Source organism: Homalodisca vitripennis, chromosome 2 (genome assembly GCF_021130785.1).
Source record: "Homalodisca vitripennis isolate AUS2020 chromosome 2, UT_GWSS_2.1, whole genome shotgun sequence".
Taxonomy (NCBI): domain Eukaryota; kingdom Metazoa; phylum Arthropoda; class Insecta; order Hemiptera; family Cicadellidae; genus Homalodisca; species Homalodisca vitripennis.
Genome location: NC_060208.1, coordinates 209,446,701 through 209,465,376, shown reverse-complemented (window position 1 = coordinate 209,465,376; position 18,676 = coordinate 209,446,701). Strand labels below are relative to the sequence as shown.

Here is an 18,676-nt window from a genome sequence, read left to right as displayed (position 1 = left end):
TTTTCAGATGTTGTACGTTTCCACTGAAAAAACTGCATGATGTTCAAACAAGCATGATTCACGTTAAGACTGTTTCCAAAAGAATTATGGTTATTCTCATTGCGTTTTAATATTTTACTTGAGCAAACCTTAACTGATTTTGTTCTGCTGACAAGTTCTTTGGAACAAATTTTGCAGCAACTCTGTGCAAGGCCAAATTTTCCATCAAAATTGTATTGACTGAAACACTAGTATGTCCCTGTAGCGTTGTTCATGGACAGTAATATGTTGATCATCTACCACTCAACATCGTGGTAGATGATCAACGTGATTAAAACGTGAACTCGATAGATAACTTCATTACTTGTTGCTAGGATGAGTTTCACTGTCCACTGAAGTGTAGCCATCTTTAAAGTTGTATCATTCCTTTATCAGTTTCACACTCAAAGCATCTTCTTCTTTAAAAATAATTATAAAACAGTGCTAACCAAATGGATGAAAATCAACCATAAATTGCAGATTTTTATATCTTAAATTAATTATAACCATATTTAAATTACCATTTGAAATTTTTCAACCAATCTTAAACTAATTAACACTGTAGTTTATACATTTTTATTCAATTGACATCAAGATGTAATATAAATAGACTAATTGGTTAATATCAGTGTTTGTGTATGATTATGTTGACTTGGCCTCTTCCACCGTACTCAAATTAAATAGCATTCAAAATATTGTCTACTGTGAGAAAAATCATATGGGTTACGTTCCAAATCTGCACAACCCAACCTTAAGCTACCTTTAAAAAATATTCGTATGGTAAATGCTCTTACTGGCGAGAATGTGTGCTGTGTTGCCGACGAACCAATGCGCCCAGTTGAAGAGTTGCCGCCCACTGGCTCCTGGGTGTGGTCGGATGAGAGCCATGAACGGCTGGATGAAGCATAGCAGTGTGGTGGCTGAGCCGAGCAGTGCATGGACCACGCTCGCCTCGGACACCCATCCCCCGACCTCCACCACTATCAGCACAGCTCCAGTCAGCGTGAGCAGCCAAACCATCAGCATCAGAAACCTGTGCCACTGCATGGGCAGACAATGGGTTTATTTTTAATAACTCGTATTAATGGATTTAATAATAATTGACAGTTATACATTAATTCCAAACATGTGTCTTATAAATTAAAATTATTGGTAGTGTAAAAGTTTTAGAAAATTGAATAGTCTATGTGAAATCTTTTCTTCTTCTAGGGGGCGGCTTACTGCAATGCACTTAAGTCTCAAGGGCCTTTTGCGCACCCCGGAAGCACACCATGAGGCCTACCAGTCTACAAACTGCTGAAAACAGCCTATCGGGTCCTCCTGGGGAAATTCACCACCCTTGTCCCAAACTACCAAAGATGGCATAACTGCTCGATTGCTATTGCAGAACAGTCAAAGAGCAAGTGTTCGGCAGTTTCATCCTATTCATTACACATTCTACAGAGCGGATCCTCTGAAGGATGCCGACTCTGTGAAGATGCTTCCTCAGGTGACCATGTCCCGTAATAAGACCTATAACCCGAGAAGACATTGATCTACTTAGTGAAAGAAGGTCAGACGCCACCCTGGAGGAAGGCAACTGTAGTACTATTCTGCCCATTCTCATACCCAGATTCAACCTCCACCTTCTCTCATGTTCAGCGAAATCTCATAATAAGGAAAGATGATACGGAAGAGCTACATAATTTTATTGGTTTTATTAAGTGACTGTGCATGATCTCAAATGCTATTTTTTATGAACACATTCAGCAAATCACCACTTGACTCTACATTCCATGTTATCTGGTCATTATCAAAAATGCAAAATCAATTAAACAGGACTTTTTCACAGAACTTTATCTTATTATTTCCAACTGTTTTAAATTTCCAGGCATATCAACATTATAGCTAGGAGAGGAATAAGAGATAGGGTGTCTCACCGCAAACCAAATGTCCTTCCCACAGAAGGAACTTGTGACCCATGTCTGTCTGTAGTAGCGAGCCATCACGATGCCCAGACTGGCTGCACCGATCCATGCGGCCACCATCAGCGCGCCGTGGAGTTTCAGCAACAGTCGGCTGGCTTCCGTGAAACCCCCCACATCGGTCAGTGCCGCCTTCTGTCCGCTGGCCACGTAAATGACATCGTGGAATCCCACCGACTCCGCTGCAAGTCACAATATACACTTATAATTTGTCAAACTATACACTTTCCGGGCATTATTAAAGATGGAGTTTTGTTACAAATAATGCACTCCATGGATTGGTTTATTTTCCTTTTAGGACAAGAAGCTTATAAATTGCACTTAGTCCTGAAAGAACCTTAGCACTCTACTATTGTGAACTATTACAAAACACGGGTTGGTGTTTAACAACTTATCCAATAATGTGAGATGACAAGATTTAAAAAATCGAAGAATTATTGTATTTATGCATTCCTACCACCTTTACATTATAAGTTATTTTACATTTCATGTCCTACCCTTTTCTGTGTATTTAACTAGTAATAACTTCTTTTGTTCTCTTAAAACAAGAAGCTTATAAATTGCACTTAGTCCTGTAAGAACCTTAGCGCTGCTTCCGGAGTGACAGGATATTCAGGATGGGTAATGTTAGGATGGGTAATGTTAGGGGGTAGGGGTCACCTCCTATAGAGATCCATGAGGAAGAATTAGGGCATTATCAATCTTAAAGTCATGTCCCCCCAGAAGAAGAGGAGGCCAGCTCTGAACCAGCCTCTCCAGTCAAAGCAGGTAGGGGGTGGCACACCCTTGTTGAGGCTAGCAAGAACCTCTGATACTTAGGGAACGAACCTCACCAAACTCCAACAGTCATCTCCCACAGCAGACTAGACCTATCGAATTATCCTTGCACCCAAGAATCTCAACATTTGCGTTCAGTGATGTGCCGCTGCTGGACATCCATAGGGTTGCCCAGATTTAAGTGACACATCGGTTTTTGCTGTGCCCAGTGCGTAGGTTCAACTGAAAGGTATAAACCAGCCAGAAGTGATACCTGCTGGGTAATTTGTTTTTGTTACTCTAGTTATTATACATTATCTTAAAGGTATTTAAGAATCGAAAATCAAGAATATTTATTAGCCATTAAATAATTTGTACAAATTACAATAGGCATCATCAGAATAAATGTCATAAATCTATATTATGTACAAGAACAATGTTAATAATTAAAAATTTTAAAATAAAATCTTAAATTTTAACAAGACATGTACTCTTCAATTGTATAAAATATGTTACACTTAAGCCACTTAGATACAACTTTGTCAAACTCATTATTTTGTAACAATCTAATTGAAACTGGTAACTTATTGAATAATTTCAATTGTTGGTATTGGTAACTTTTCATTGTTTTACTTAATCTAATACTTGGTGCAACTAGTTAAATTATTTTTCATTTTCATTTTTTCTTTAAACATTTTAAATTACTATGCAAATAACGCAAAGGATATTGAAAAATAATTCCGATCTGGGGCAGCAAACAACAAATATGGCCGCTGAGCTATCAATGAAAGTAGCGCGGCCATCTGTACTGGCCATATGAGTTGCTAGGACAAACTACGGCAAAACTAACGCAAGCTGTCTGTAACCTTGGTGTGGCCAGTACTGCTGGCCTTTTGACCGCAAAGGGTTGATAGGTATTTATCTAACAGAAAAGATCAGTAAGGGTGACTCACATTTGAGTGAACTACCGGCAGCGAGAAGGAGATAGTACTGATCCTGGGCCAGGTTGAAGGTGGTGCCCTCGACTGTGGTGACCAGGTCTCTGCTGAGGCGGCAGTAGATGGTTCCGTCCGTGTAAGAGCCATTGAGTAGAGTCATGCCTTCCTGAGGTACCTGTGTTTACAATACACAAGTAGTACAGTTGAGAGGGAGAGAGATTGAATAAGGATAAGAATACGTTTATTGTCATAAAGCTTACACAGGCATAGACACAAGTCATGTATAAAACATGAAAACTAGCAAAAGTCTAGATAAGGAAAATTGGTACCCAAAACATGAAGTTGCCAAAACTGGTACACCACAATTTAAATATTATTTTTAAATTTGAATAAATAAATAACAAATTAAAACAAGTATATAACAAATAATAAATAACAAGTAAAACACAGCCTCCAAAATTACAATAACAGAATTATATAACATTGATACATTTTCTAATATAGTCTGTATAAATAAAAAACATGACATTAACATTTAAAATCTAATCATTAAACTAAATAGATTATGTCTAGAAACTAACAATTCCACAGTCAAACAATGTTTTTAATGAATAAAATGGATTGACTAAAATCCAGGAATACATTTTTGTTTAAATTCATTATAACTATATTTAGAGATAAGTGGCCTTAAAAAGTTGTAGACTTTCAAAGCTATTACTGTGTAACTATTAGTAGTTTTGTTTAGTCTATAAAAATCTAAGGATACATTTTCTCTATTTCTGGTGTTATACATATTCAATGAATACATTGTCGAGTTGTGGTAAAATGTCGGAGAGGAATTGAAATTTAAATGGTGCTGTAATAAGGAGAAGAGGAAATTGGACAGACACAAGAAAAGGTGAATAAATAACACCAGTCCGAGACCTGAAAGTGGATTATGATTGGTAAAGAACAGCTGTAATGTAGTTTTATGTGGTATTTCTCTTTCAATTCCAGAATTTAAAATTGTTGTTTGCTAGGTTATATTTTTTACAGTAAATACAATATGATTAGATATTGTAATTTGAATATTGTTTTCAGATGGAACATTACTATATTATTATTACATACTATTTAATCTTTCAACCTTTTTTATCATGGGTCAATTACGACCAATACTTATTTTCTATTTCCAGTGGTCACAATGGGACTACAAAATGGACCTTGCTTTTTGAAAAACAATGAGTAATATCTGCAGTAGAAATAAAAAAGAAAATTGATATGATATGGTGACATTACGGTTAATAAAATATAAGAAATTGTACTCACAGATTTCCTAATGTTGCCTTTGTTAGGGAGGGGCACATTCCAGCTCATGTAAGCCTTGATAGGTCCTGACACTGAGCTAGGATCGTGGACACACTCGACCACACTGTCACTGCCCTGTAACATGTCATACATCAAGGTCAAGCCAAGAGGTCAAGACAGCACAAGAGTGCAGCGGAAGAATGTTCAAGTTGCCAAGGTGATTCCAATACATAAAAAAGGGAACAAAGATGAAATTACAAACTACAGGCCTATTTCATTAATTGCTACAACATCCAAAGTAATTGAAAAAATAGTACTTGAACGCGTTCTCCATCACCTACAAGATAACAATATTCTAACATGCTTCAGGAAAGGAAAATCAACCCTTACAGCAATGGTCAAAACAGCAGAGTTTATATTAAACTCTCTCGATGAAGGGAAAAATGTGACTCGAATTTTCTTGGATTTAAGTAAGGCTTTTGAAAGTTTTAGTCATGATTTCATTTTACAGAAATTGTCTATGATGGGCATTGTGAGTACAGCTCAAAAATGGTTTGCATCATATCTGAAGGCGCGTAGCCAACTAGTCATGATTAAACATTTTGACCATGGAAGATCTAACATTTTCAGATCTTAACCCGTGACTCGAGGAGTGCCTCAGGGATCTGTTCTTGGCCCCAATATATTGTAAACTTTTGACACCACTTCAATTATTGATGATTGTAAAATAAAGATATTCTCTCTCTCTATTCTGGGGAACAACACTTTAAGTAGACGGGTTGCTGACAAGGGCAGGATCGCTCAGTAGTCATCTATCCAAAAAAATAATCAACAAGCACTTTGTTGAACATGAACTGATTAAAAAGGTACTCTGATCCACACCATGTCAAAGCTCACATATAAAATATTGAAACAATGAACTATAATCAACAAAGATAGCATCAAATTGTCAAATAGCTGGCAGCCATATTGATCACTGTTGGTTGTTTAACTCCTCAATGTGTTTGGGATTATACGGATGCTTTGATGTAAATATAACTCATCAGTCCATCCATTCTGCGGCCTTTTCTCGAATTAATTCAACTGTTAGAGAACATTGTAGAAAAAACAAAAAACATACATCCATACTATGTTTAGAGTTGTTTTATTTCGATGAATTCTGACAATATTCAAATAAGCTTCTGTCCTGTTTTTGTCCTAGATTCAATTGAACACAGCTCTGCCCCTTCAACTAACCTGTGCAGGCAGATGTGTATTATTGGCAGTTTCTGTTTAACATCTGCTCACTGAAAATTGTCAATGGTTATATCTGTAGTGAAGCCAAAATGTTCAATGACCTAATTGTGTGAGCAATGTTTTTGACATTATGAGAACTGAAAAACGTAGGGTTAGTTACGAAAAACAGCCACTTGTAAGCGAACTAAGACTATTGTCTGATCTGGTGATAATCTAGACAATTACTTTTATTAAGTTGATGTGTAAGTCTTTGGCTCTATTAGTTCTGCTACTACTCTCTGCATATCAGTAGATGTTATTGATGAGTCATGATTAAATTTGTATATAACAATTGCTTGTTTTATTTGTGGATAGCCACTGAACGGAGAAACGCTCTGTAATCTACTTTCTGGATAGCCCTTGTATTACAGCCTATTACCACTGTCATTTGTTTAGCCTTACTATGCACTCAACTGAACAGTGTGTTCCACAAACATTACAGTTGTACCTTACTAAGGAATGTCTTTTTAAAGATGCTGTACCTTTCTGTAATAATTTATTATAGATTTTATAAAGGAATTATCTTTTAACAATTTATTTTTTAGAATATAATTTAAAAGTTTAGAGTTTATGATGAAGAGAGAATTAAACTTTCAGAAATTTATTTCATAAACACAAATAGGACATGTTTTCTTTTACTTTTTTCTTAAAGATTCTATATAAAGGGCAATATGATACATTGCTGATGCACTTTAAAGACAAACTCACCATGAACCTGTCATCTGACAGTCCTAGGGCCACGTAACCGGCAGCCTTCGCCTTCATCTCGAACTGGTACCTTAGGCCCTGAGTCAACACCGAGGCTACGGCGAGACAGTCCCGGGAGGCCACACAGTCACCTGGCGCACCGAAGCAGGTCTTGATTTCGTTACAGCCGTCGTAGAATGGATCAGGGGGCGTTATCACTCGGAAGTCTGACATCAGCTGCTTATCTGCCGAGCTTACGTAGGCTTTGTTGTGGAATCCGACACTATTAGCTGTTTGCAACAATAGACAGGTTAGAATAAATCCAATTCAAACTCTCTTTATTCATGAATACACCCATAAATGGAAAAGAATAGTTTTATAATAATTTACCTTATAACTAAAATTTATGCCTCAAATATTTCCAAACACAAATTTAGTCCTTTAATTAAACTTGTTAATCAAAGCCCTTCTAAATAATACAAAGCTGTGTGTGTGTGTGTGTGTGTGTTTTTTTGTTGTTTTTTGACATACAGATCATGATACATAGAGAGTTACAGTAATGTAGTTTTTTGCAGTACAGTCATAATTTGTGAAAGTAAAACACACACACACACACACACACACACACACACACTCAAAAGCACATTTTCAAGACAAAATAGAACAAAATTTTGGATAAGTGAAGAAGAAAAAGTAACATTAAGGAGCCTATGAAAAATCAAACTACATTATTAAAAGCTTATTACATTCATAACCAAATCAATCTACATGATTAAAAGCTTGTGACAATCATAACAAATTCAATCTACATGATTCAACGTTATGAAAAGTAAATGTACAATATCAGTTAGAGGAACCAACCTTTGAGTTCAGAGCCAGCAGCCAAGAGGAGGTTGTAGGGTGTCTTGTCCAGGTTGAAGGTCTTGTCTTGAACAGTGACAACGGCTTCGTGATGGACTCTACAGTAAACTGTACCGTCGAGATAAACCCCTCGCATTAGAGAGAACCCACTCTGCCTCTGTAACAGGATTCACTTTGTAATCAATCCGACTACAACTGTCTAGTTTGCTCTAGCATCAGGTTTGTACTGAAAATACAACATCCTTCCTATACAACATCTTTCACTAAAAATCATGCATATCCTATAGTAATCTGATAGTTTTGCCTCCAATAAGGAGGAAATCAGTAGTGTTTTGATTTTGATTATTGTATCTTGTAAAATTCAGATTGTAATGATGACAGGATTTCGGACTTTGCCATCGTTATAGGTTATAAAAGGTATAACACAACATTTCGAGGATTGGAATCTATCCTCTTTGTCAGGAAGGGGGAGATACTAATACATACAAAAATAACAACGAACAGAAAGAAATAAAGGAGGGAAAGAAAAGGGTTCAAACAAACCCAAAAGCTGCTTGGAGTTCTAAGTAGTTGTGATTTGTGCTTGTGACTTGCATTCTCTGCAGTGAAAAAGTCTATATCTATATTTTATTTATAAATGTGTTTAAGCGATAATTTTAAATGTTTGAATTTTAAGCATTAGCGTTGAAGGTCTTCAGTCACACTATTGGTACTTAATTGTTTTTCTTCCTGTTTTGTGTATTTCTATTTGATAAGTTGTGTATTTTATTTGATCACTTTTTAATTTTCAACCCTTGAATAATTTTTATCTTCAAATAACAAATACATGAATTACTTAAAGGAAAATAATTGTATTGTAATAAAGTTTTTACTTATAGGATGTGTTTACTATGTTTATGACAATGTCTATTGTACACTTGTGTAGTATTTAATGACAATAATGCTTCTTGATTCTTGAAATATTTTCTAGAGCAACATATCAGGGTGGTGGAGTTATACCAGCTGAAACGTTATACAACAGTTTTACATTGTAGAAACGTTTGAACTAATAAGGGGCCTTCATTGATTGAGTTACATACTACTGTTATAATCAAGAGACAAAGAGCTACTGCGGGAATTACTTACTTCTTCTCTTCTGTTGCTCTTAGTTCCGGGAAGGTTCCAAGATCGGTAAGCTTTCACTCCGTTCTCCGCATCATTGTCTTCATGTACACACTCGATAACATGATCACTACCCTGGAGGCACACAAGAGTCATATAAATTTAACAATAGGAAAAATGTAAGAAAGTGTTAATATCAACATTAACATACATGATCCTATTAATATTAGGGCACCTCGATGAGTTGTATTAACCATCTAGTCACCATTCGCTGAGCGTTAGAGAAGCCCATCACTCAAGGGACTGAACAAATTTAATTTCTGTCTGTTTATTTATCTGTCTGTACAATATCTTGAAAACGAACTCACCGACAGACTTGAAATTGTGCATGAAGCTTCATTTCTATAGGAGGAAGAACTCTGAGTTTGGTGATGGTGCATGTCACTCCATGGAATTCGGCTCAGCATAAGGATGTAGAGAGCGAGGGGGCCCAAGGGGTCCGGACATCCCCCAAATTTTAAATTCTTTTAATTACTTTTTTAGTTAACGATTATTATTATTTAAATAATTCAGTATTACTGATATGTACTGCTGAAAAATCGTTCTTAACAAAGAAACGGATCAGGAACTTTTTAAGGAACAAAATGGGGCCTTACTCTCTGTCCACTACGGGAAAAATATCAGTTGTCCCTAACAAAATCTTTTCCTGGCTACGTTCTTGGCTCAGCATTAGCAAATATTTTACAGCCTTGGGTGAGAAGGAGAGCTTACAGTAAACTCTTGGATATCCAGTGGATTGCCCAGATGTAACTCATTATTAATGCACCCTGATAGGTACCCCTACCTCATTATCATTCACGTTTACTGCAGTGTCATGCCACTCTTTGGATATCCATTGAATTGCCCAGATGTAACTCTGTTAATGTACCCTGATAGGTACCCCTACCTCATTATCATTCACGTTTACTGCAGTGTCATGCCACTCTTTGGATATCCATTGAATTGCCCAGATGTAACTCTGTTGATGTACCCTGATAGGTACCCCTACCTCATTATCATTCACGTTTACTGCAGTGCCATGCCACTCTTTGGATATCCATTGAATTGCCCAGATGTAACTCTGTTGATGCACCCTAGTTAGGTCTTACTGGACTATTTTAAACTAATCAGAATGAACCATTCATTCTAGAGATACCTAAATGTTTTATACTTTGTGTTGAAAATTTGTCTTACTAATGTGATCAGTATAAACGATAGTCTCCATATGGCAGGTATTATCATTCACTTGAGGAAAAGTAATTACTAATTTATATTTAAAAAGTAGTCTACACGGACAGTAGGCTACTAACCATGACAGTGTCGTCGGAGAAACCGACTGCTACGTATTTGACCTGCTTGCCGACCATGTCTATCGTGTAGCCACCACCACTGCTGCTACTGGTTACCGCAACAACAGCGTCACATGATTTGGTCTCGATACAACCGAGAGGTGAGCCCACACAGCTCTTGCTGCTGCCACATCCGGCGTAAAGCTGCATCTCTGATGACAGGATGTCCTGTAACCAGCAGTCGTTCTTGGTAAACAATATAGTGGTTGCTTTATCAAGTACTTTCAGGTCACTTATGTCTAATCACACTGTACAAGAGAGAAATAAAGAGATTGTCAAAATAACATTTTCAATTATTTATATATTTAAAAATTAAAATTACACAATTTTTAGGGATTAAAATAGACCCAAGTAGCAATAAAAAACAAAAATATTAAAGAATAAGAGGTAAACGTTTGAGCTCTGATATCTAAAGTTAGTGTCGAGCTAAGTCTACCGACTTCGTAGTTTGTCAATCAACGTATTCATTTAAGGAAGTAAATTTTAGTGTTTTAATAAGAATTAAGTTTCATTGGAAATATTCTAAAGAACATTGGAACCACTAGGCCCTCCTCCAGATACCAATATGTTTATTTTTATTCTATTTCAACAGTAAGGTGGCTATATTTTTAATTAAGTACAAGAAGTCCATGCTTTTAAAATTAAGTATGTTGTAGCTTAGTGAAATTTTATTTTATTTTTTTAACCACTGTTACACTTTTTATTAATGTTTTTCACAAATAAAGATTGTCTATTGTCTAACCGTGATACAAGTTCATTAATGTAAACTGTAAACTTTGCTATTAAAAAAATTATTGTATCTGTTTTTAACCTTGTTATTTATTTATAAATATATGTTTAAGCGGTGATTTTAATTGTTTGAATTTTAAGCGTTAGTGTTGAAGGTCTTTTGTCACACTGTTGGTGCATAATTGGTTTTCTTCCTGTTTTGTGTATTTCTATTTGATAAATTGAGTATTTTAGTTGATAACTTTTTAATTTTTAACACTAGAATAATGTTTATCTTCAGATTACAAATACATCAACCACATAAAAGGAAAAATAATTGTATTGTAATATAGTTTTTACTTATAGTACATGTTTACTATGTTCACGACAATGTCTATTGTACATTTGTGTATTTAATGACAATAAGGCTTCTTGATTCTTGAAGTAGTGCATGTAATTTTTCTTGCCACAGTTAAAATTGCTTTAAACTTAGTGATTTCTTGTGTTTATTACTACAACCTGCAGTAAAAATTCCCTGAAAATCACACTGAAGCCATATGGCATACACTCTGTAGTAATTTGCAGTAAAAATAACAGAAAGAAACAGACAACATCTCATAAATGATACTTACCTCAACAGTAACAGTAGCTGGAGCCTTGGTAGTGGAGATGCCTCCAGGCGGACCCCCCTCCACCTGACGCCTGATAACTCTGACAGGTTCTGACTTGACACCTACCCAGTATGTGGTGTAATTGCTCACTACTGTTGCTCTGTAATGGACATGTTATCTTAATTATTACAAATTAAGAAAAGGCAAAAACTAGGATAATTTCTTGGCGTGTTGTATGTACAAGCTTCAATGATAAAATTTATTATTATTCATATTAATTCATTTCAACAGCTACTGCTTTCAAAAGGACTTGTTTAATACAGCTAAATTTTGGCTTACGTCTTTAAAAATTAGAATATCAGGAGAAATTAATGGAATTTATTAATTTATTTAAAAGTTATTTACAAAATCGTAGGTAAACTGTTTGTGTGGAGGGTGAAAGGTCATCATTTAGTAAAATCTCATGTGGTGTCCCCCAAGGAACAGTCTTTCACCCTTTATTTTTCATCATAACAATAAACGATTAGCCAACTAATCTTACATCTCTTTTTTTATGTATGCAGTCAATATAGGTCTGATGTCAATTAACTATAATAAACTCAACTTGTTAGTAAAATTCACTTTAAAAAAATACTTCAAACTGGTTTGTCTCAAATTCGTTGTTCCCAAGAAAAAAAAAATTCATTCACTGATATTTTCTTTGAAACGAATACCCGAGACTTAAATTTTTAGGACTTATATAAAATCAGAAACTCATCTGGGAACCACATGTTAATATGGTGTACAGAAACATTTCTTAACCTGTATGAGAAATTTATTGAATTTTATTTCTTTGAAATATGTATAATAACTTCATATTTTGCCACTTTCCAGTCAATTTTCAGGTATGGCATAGCTTTGTGCAACAAGCATTACAAGCTTAAATGCACTACAAGCAGAACAATCTTATGTACTACAAGCAGAACAAGCTTATGTGCTACAAGTAGAACTAGCTTATGTACTACAAGCAGTACAAGCTTATGTACTACAAGCAGAACAAGCTTATGTGCTACAAGTAGAACCAGCTTATGTACTACAAGCAGTGCAAGCTTATGCACTACAAGCAGTTCAAGCTTATGTACTACAAGCTGAACAAGCTTATGTGCTACAAGCAGAACAAGCTTATGTGCTACAAGTAGAACCAAGCTTATGTACTACAAGCAGTACAAGCTTATGTACTACAAGCAGAACAAGCTTATGTGCTACAAGTAGAACCAAGCTTATGTACTACAAGCAGTACAAGCTTATGTACTACAAGCAGAACAAGCTTATGTGCTACAAGTAGAACCAGCTTATGTACTACAAGCAGTACAAGCTTATGCACTACAAGCAGTTCAAGCTTATGTACTACAAGCTGAACAAGCTTATGTACTACAAGCAGAACAAGCTTATGTGCTACAAGTAGAACCAGCTTATGTACTACAAGTAGTACAAGCTTATGTACTACAAGCAGAACAAGCTTATGTGCAACAAGTAGAACCAGCTTATGTACTACAAGCAGTACAAGCTTATGTACTACAAGCAGAACAAGCTTATGTGCTACAAGCAGAACCAGCTTATGTACTACAAGCAGTACAAGCTTATGCACTACAAGCAGTTCAAGCTTATGTACTACAAGCAGAACAAGCTTATGTGCTACAAGTAGAACCAGCTTATGTACTACAAGCAGTTCAAGCTTATGTACTACAAGCAGTTCAAGCTTATGTACTACAAGCTGAACAAGCTTATGTACTACAAGCAGAACAAGCTTATGTGCTACAAGTAGAACCAGCTTATGTACTACAAGCAGAACAAGCTTATGTACTACAAGCAGAACAAGCTTATGTGCTACAAGTAGAACCAGCTTATGTACTACAAGCAGAACAAGCTTATGTACTACAAGCAGAACAAGCTTATGTACTACAAGCAGTACAAGCTTATGTACTACAAGCAGAACAAGCTTATGTACTACAAGCAGAACAAGCTTATGTGCTACAAGTAGAACCAGCTTATGTACTACAAGCAGTACAAGCTTATGTACTACAAGCAGAACAAGCTTATGTGCTACAAGTAGAACCAGCTTATGTACTACAAGCAGTACAAGCTTATGCACTACAAGCAGTTCAAGCTTATGTACTACAAGCAGAACAAGCTTATGTGCTACAAGTAGAACAAGCTTATGTACTACAAGCAGTGCAAGCTTATGCACTACAAGCAGTTCAAGCTTATGTACTACAAGCTGAACAAGCTTATGTACTACAAGCAGAACAAGCTTATGTACTACAAGCAGAACCAGCTTATGTACTACAAGCAGTACAAGCTTATGTACTACAAGCAGAACAAGCTTATGTGCTACAAGCAGAACCAGCTTATGTACTACAAGCAGTACAAGCTTATGTACTACAAGCAGAACAAGCTTATGTGCTACAAGCAGAACCAGCTTATGTACTACAAGCAGAACAAGCTTATGTACTACAAGCAGTTCAAGCTTATGTACTACAAGCAGAACAAGCTTATGTACTACAAGCAGAACAAGCTTATGTACTACAAGCAGAACCAGCTTATGTACTACAAGCAGAACAAGCTTATGTACTACAAGCAGAACAAGCTTATGTACTACAAGCAGAACCAGCTTATGTACTACAAGCAGTACAAGCTTATGTACTACAAGCAGAACAAGCTTATGTACTACAAGCAGAACAAGCTTATGTACTACAAGCAGTACAAGCTTATGTACTACAAGCAGTTCAAGCTTATGTACTACAAGCAGAACAAGCTTATGTACTACAAGCAGAACAAGCTTATGTACTACAAGCAGAACCAAGCTTATGTACTACAAGCAGAACAAGCTTATGTACTACAAGCAGAACAAGCTTATGTACTACAAGCAGTACAAGCTTATGCACTACAAGCAGTTCAAGCTTATGTACTACAAGCAGAACAAGCTTATGTGCTACAAGTAGAACCAGCTTATGTACTACAAGCAGTACAAGTTTATGCACTACAAGCAGAACAAGCTTATGTGCTACAAGTAGAACCAGCTTATGTACTACAAGCAGTAACAAGTTTATGCACTACAAGCAGTTCAAGCTTATGTACTACAAACTTGACTAGCTTATTTACAAAAAGCAGTACAAGCTTATGTACTACAAGCAATATAAACTTCCATACTACAAGCAGCACAAGCTTATGTGCTACAAGCAGTACAAGCTTATTTGCTACAATCTGAACAAGCTTATGTACTACAAGCAGAACAAGCTTATGTGCTACAAGTAGAACCAGCTTATGTACTACAAGCAGTACAAGTTTATGCACTACAAGCAGTTCAAGCTTATGTACTACAAACTTGACTAGCTTATTTACAAAAAGCAGTACAAGCTTATGTACTACAAACAATATAAACTTCCATACTACAAGCAGCACAAGCTTATGTGCTACAAGCAGTACAAGCTTATTTGCTACAATCTGAACAAGCTTATGTACTACAAGCAGAACAAGCTTATGTGCTACAAGTAGAACCAGCTTATGTACTACAAGCAGTACAAGCTTATGCACTACAAGCAGTTCAAGCTTATGTACTACAAACTTAACTAGCTTATGTACTACAAACAGGACTAGCTTAGGTGTGAAATAAATATTTTAAACCAAACGGATATGAAGCTATTGTCAGTTAGAAAGTTCCTATTAGACCTCAGGACTCCAGTTTATGATATTACTGTGGAGTAAATGATAAGACTTCACATCATTTGGATCATTATTTAGGGGTCAGAGTTTTAATATCTTAATTTGAGTTAAAACAGACTTTGTAAATTCTCATCGAGGTTATCACAAGTCAACCGAGTAGGGCTTGCATTCATCAAACGTACTACTCAATGCCAGACCGCAAACTGCATTAGAACTTTTTTATTTTTTTACTGGCAATGCGATTACAAAACATGCTTTGCCTATAGTACTTGAACTGAATAGCACATCTAAGTTAGGATCTTACAACTTCTCCGAGATCTAGAAACAATCAGCCGGTCACTGCTTGTATCCATTTATATTTCCTATTCCATAAATTTTTTATATTTTGATATACAGGGTGTAACAAAAAGGATGGGCTGGCTATGCATTATCAGATTTTATGTGTGATTTTAAGCTAAAAATAAAGAATAACTTTTTTGCTCTTACCTATTCAAACCTATGTACATAATTTGGTTTCTTTAAATTTAATAGTTTCAAATATAATAATTGTTAATAAAAAATACGAAATTGCGGCTAGTGGCTAAACGAAGTGGAAATTATAAAAACGTTCCTCTTCATTTTCAGCTTCTAATAACACACAGAATTTTAAAATACATAGTCAGTCCAACCTTATTGTTCCACCCTGTAGATTCTATGTAAGTTCAAGCAGATTTCTACCACAGAAGCTGCCCATGCTTTAGTGGTTACTGAGCAGTGCAAATCACAATAAAGTTGGAATCAGAGAATCAATTTATTCAAATTAACTCTTGTTCACCCTTTGGACCTCTCTTGATGATTGTAACGTACCATATATAGTGGATTGATAACCCATATCATCATCAGGGGTTATCATCTTATGGACAACAGATGACGATTTTAACAAAGTGCAACGTTGCTGATTTGAACCTGAGTGTACTGGCAACAAGTTTGAGTTGTTAATATTAATATCTTTGAAAATCACATACTTTGAAATATATATAATTCACTTAACTCTCACTGTATCAAATTTTGTCTCTAGGTTATTCTAATCACTATGGACTCACATCAGGCATCATTCTATTATTTCCAGATCCTTTATATTAAAATCGTTGGTCTTTAACTCCAAATTTAAAGATTGATCAAGTACAACTTTGATTAATTGAAGTGCACACATCCTAAACCTCTATTAATAATGGGTTAATATTTACAGTCACAAATTATAAAAACTTTTTCATCTTACTTCAAAATATTCAAGTTGTAGAAGAAAAATTATCATTAAGTTATATAAGAGGTCTAAGAGGATTAAAACATTTCAAATTATTGAGTTTTGAATTTTTTTGTTCTCTTAGGACAAGAAGCTGATATATTGCACTTAGTCCTATAAGGACCTTAGCGCTGCTTCCGGAGTGACAGGATATTCTGGATGGTAAGGTTAGGAGTTTGTCCTCCAATTGAAATCCATGAGGAAGAATTAGGGCACTAATCTCAAAGTCGTGTCCACCCGGAAGAAGGGGAGGCCAGCTTTGAACCAAAGTCAAAGCAGGCAAGGGGTAGCACACTCTTGTTGGGGCTAGTAAGAACTTCTGATACTTAGGGAACGAACCCCACCAACTCCCAAAGTTATCTCCCGCAGTAGACTAGACCTATCGAATTACCCTTGCACCCCAGAATCTCGACATTTGCAGTTAGTGATGTGCCACTCCAGGACATCCATAAGGTTGCCCAGATTTAAGTGACACATCGGTATTTGCTGTGCCCAGTGGTAGGTTCAACTGTAAAGTATAAGCCAGCCAGGAGTTATCCTTGCTGGGTAGAATTTTGAGTTACTGAGGTTCAAGTTAGAGAGGTTAAAGGGTACAATATGTATTTCTCTGCAATGTTTCTTGTGGTAGAGATTTTCGTTTTCTTGTACTACTAGTGAATACTCACACGAAGTTGATGTCACCCTCCCAGTCAGGAGGTGCCTCCCACTCCAACTCCACAGCCTGCTTCAGCAGTCCACTGCGGTGAGTTGCAGCATTGCTCTAGACAACATGACAGTCCAAATATGTTTTGTGTCATCACAAAGTGATGGTTATATAATTAGTGTTAATTTGTGTATTATTAAAAACATTGTCCATTTAAACAAATCCGCTTAATATGGTAAGAAATGAAATGAATTATCCCAACCACTGTTACTGGATTGGAACCAAGAAAATCAACTGCTTTAAAGCAATAATTAAAGTTTTGGAATTGGTTGTGAACAATTTGAGGCACACAAATAAGTGCTGTTTGTACACTATATCTCTTAAGGTGGCTGTTTGTATACTATATCTCTTAATGTGGCTGTTTGTATACTATATCTCTTAATGTGGCTGTTTGTATACTATATCTCTTAATGTGGCTGTTTGTATACTATATCTCTTAATGTGGCTGTTTGTATACTATATCTCTTAATGTGGCTGTTTGTATACTATATCTCTTAATGTGGCTGTTTGTATACTATATCTCTTAATGTGGCTGTTTGTATACTATATCTCTTAATGTGGCTGTTTGTATACTATATCTCTTAAGGTGGCTGTTTGTATACTATATCTCTTAAGATGGCTGTTTGTATACTATATCTCTTAATGTGGCTGTTTGTATACTATGTCTCTTAATGTGGCTGTTTGTATACTATATCTCTTAATGTGGCTGTTTGTATACTATATCTCTTAATGTGGCTGTTTGTATACTATATCTCTTAATGTGGCTGTTTGTATACTATATCTCTTAAGGTGGCTGTTTGTATACTATATCTCTTAATATGACTGTCCAATTAAGGCATTATTTTTAACAAGATAAGTACAAGTGTAGTTTTTTGAATGTAAAGTTTTAGAATTATATATAAAAAAGGTTCAATTTATTACAAAGTTAATTGATCAGATTCTGCTACTTTGTCATGGCCGGTGCCTGCTTTGAACGTGCAAATCACTAGATTGCCCAGGGCTGTGTTACATCGGCAGTCTGGTGTTTTGTGAGTTCAGACAAGAAGGTGCCATAATGGTATATCTTTAGTTATATAAGGTTTTTTGTCTATTATTCTAGTCTATACTATGTGTAGAGGCAAAAATGAAATTAGTATAATACAAAATTATTTTCCTGTTTTAAGTAACATTTTGTGATTTTCATTGAGCAAAATATTTTGTCTTTTACCTGTCCTGGGGCACAGTCAATAGTCTGGGCCTCCTCGGGAACACTGGTGAAGGTTCCGAGGGCAGCTGTCTCCTGAGGGCTCCGGGCTTCCACCAAGAACCCTGCAAAGCCTGGTGCAGCACCTGCAGCACCCTCCGGAGCTGATATCATCACACGTACCTGTGCAAGAAAGTGGATATAGTACAACC

At 36.0% G+C, this 18,676-nt stretch overlaps 1 protein-coding gene across 1 annotated transcript in view; it reads right to left on the bottom strand.

Moving 5' to 3' along the window:
• The window catches only part of LOC124355371 (putative ferric-chelate reductase 1 homolog), a 102,825-nt gene that overhangs the window by 11,809 nt on the left and 72,340 nt on the right, over positions 1-18,676 (bottom strand). Inside the window, exons 3-13 of the mRNA XM_046806488.1 lie at positions 18,489-18,647; positions 17,244-17,338; positions 11,616-11,754; positions 10,237-10,443; positions 8,912-9,022; positions 7,787-7,943; positions 6,947-7,215; positions 4,985-5,098; positions 3,692-3,851; positions 1,938-2,164; positions 813-1,059 (exon numbers count right to left, since the gene is read on the bottom strand). Coding sequence (XP_046662444.1) covers positions 813-1,059; positions 1,938-2,164; positions 3,692-3,851; positions 4,985-5,098; positions 6,947-7,215; positions 7,787-7,943; positions 8,912-9,022; positions 10,237-10,443; positions 11,616-11,754; positions 17,244-17,338; positions 18,489-18,647 — 1,885 coding nt within the window. The remainder of the gene's footprint in view (positions 1-812; positions 1,060-1,937; positions 2,165-3,691; positions 3,852-4,984; positions 5,099-6,946; positions 7,216-7,786; positions 7,944-8,911; positions 9,023-10,236; positions 10,444-11,615; positions 11,755-17,243; positions 17,339-18,488; positions 18,648-18,676) is intronic.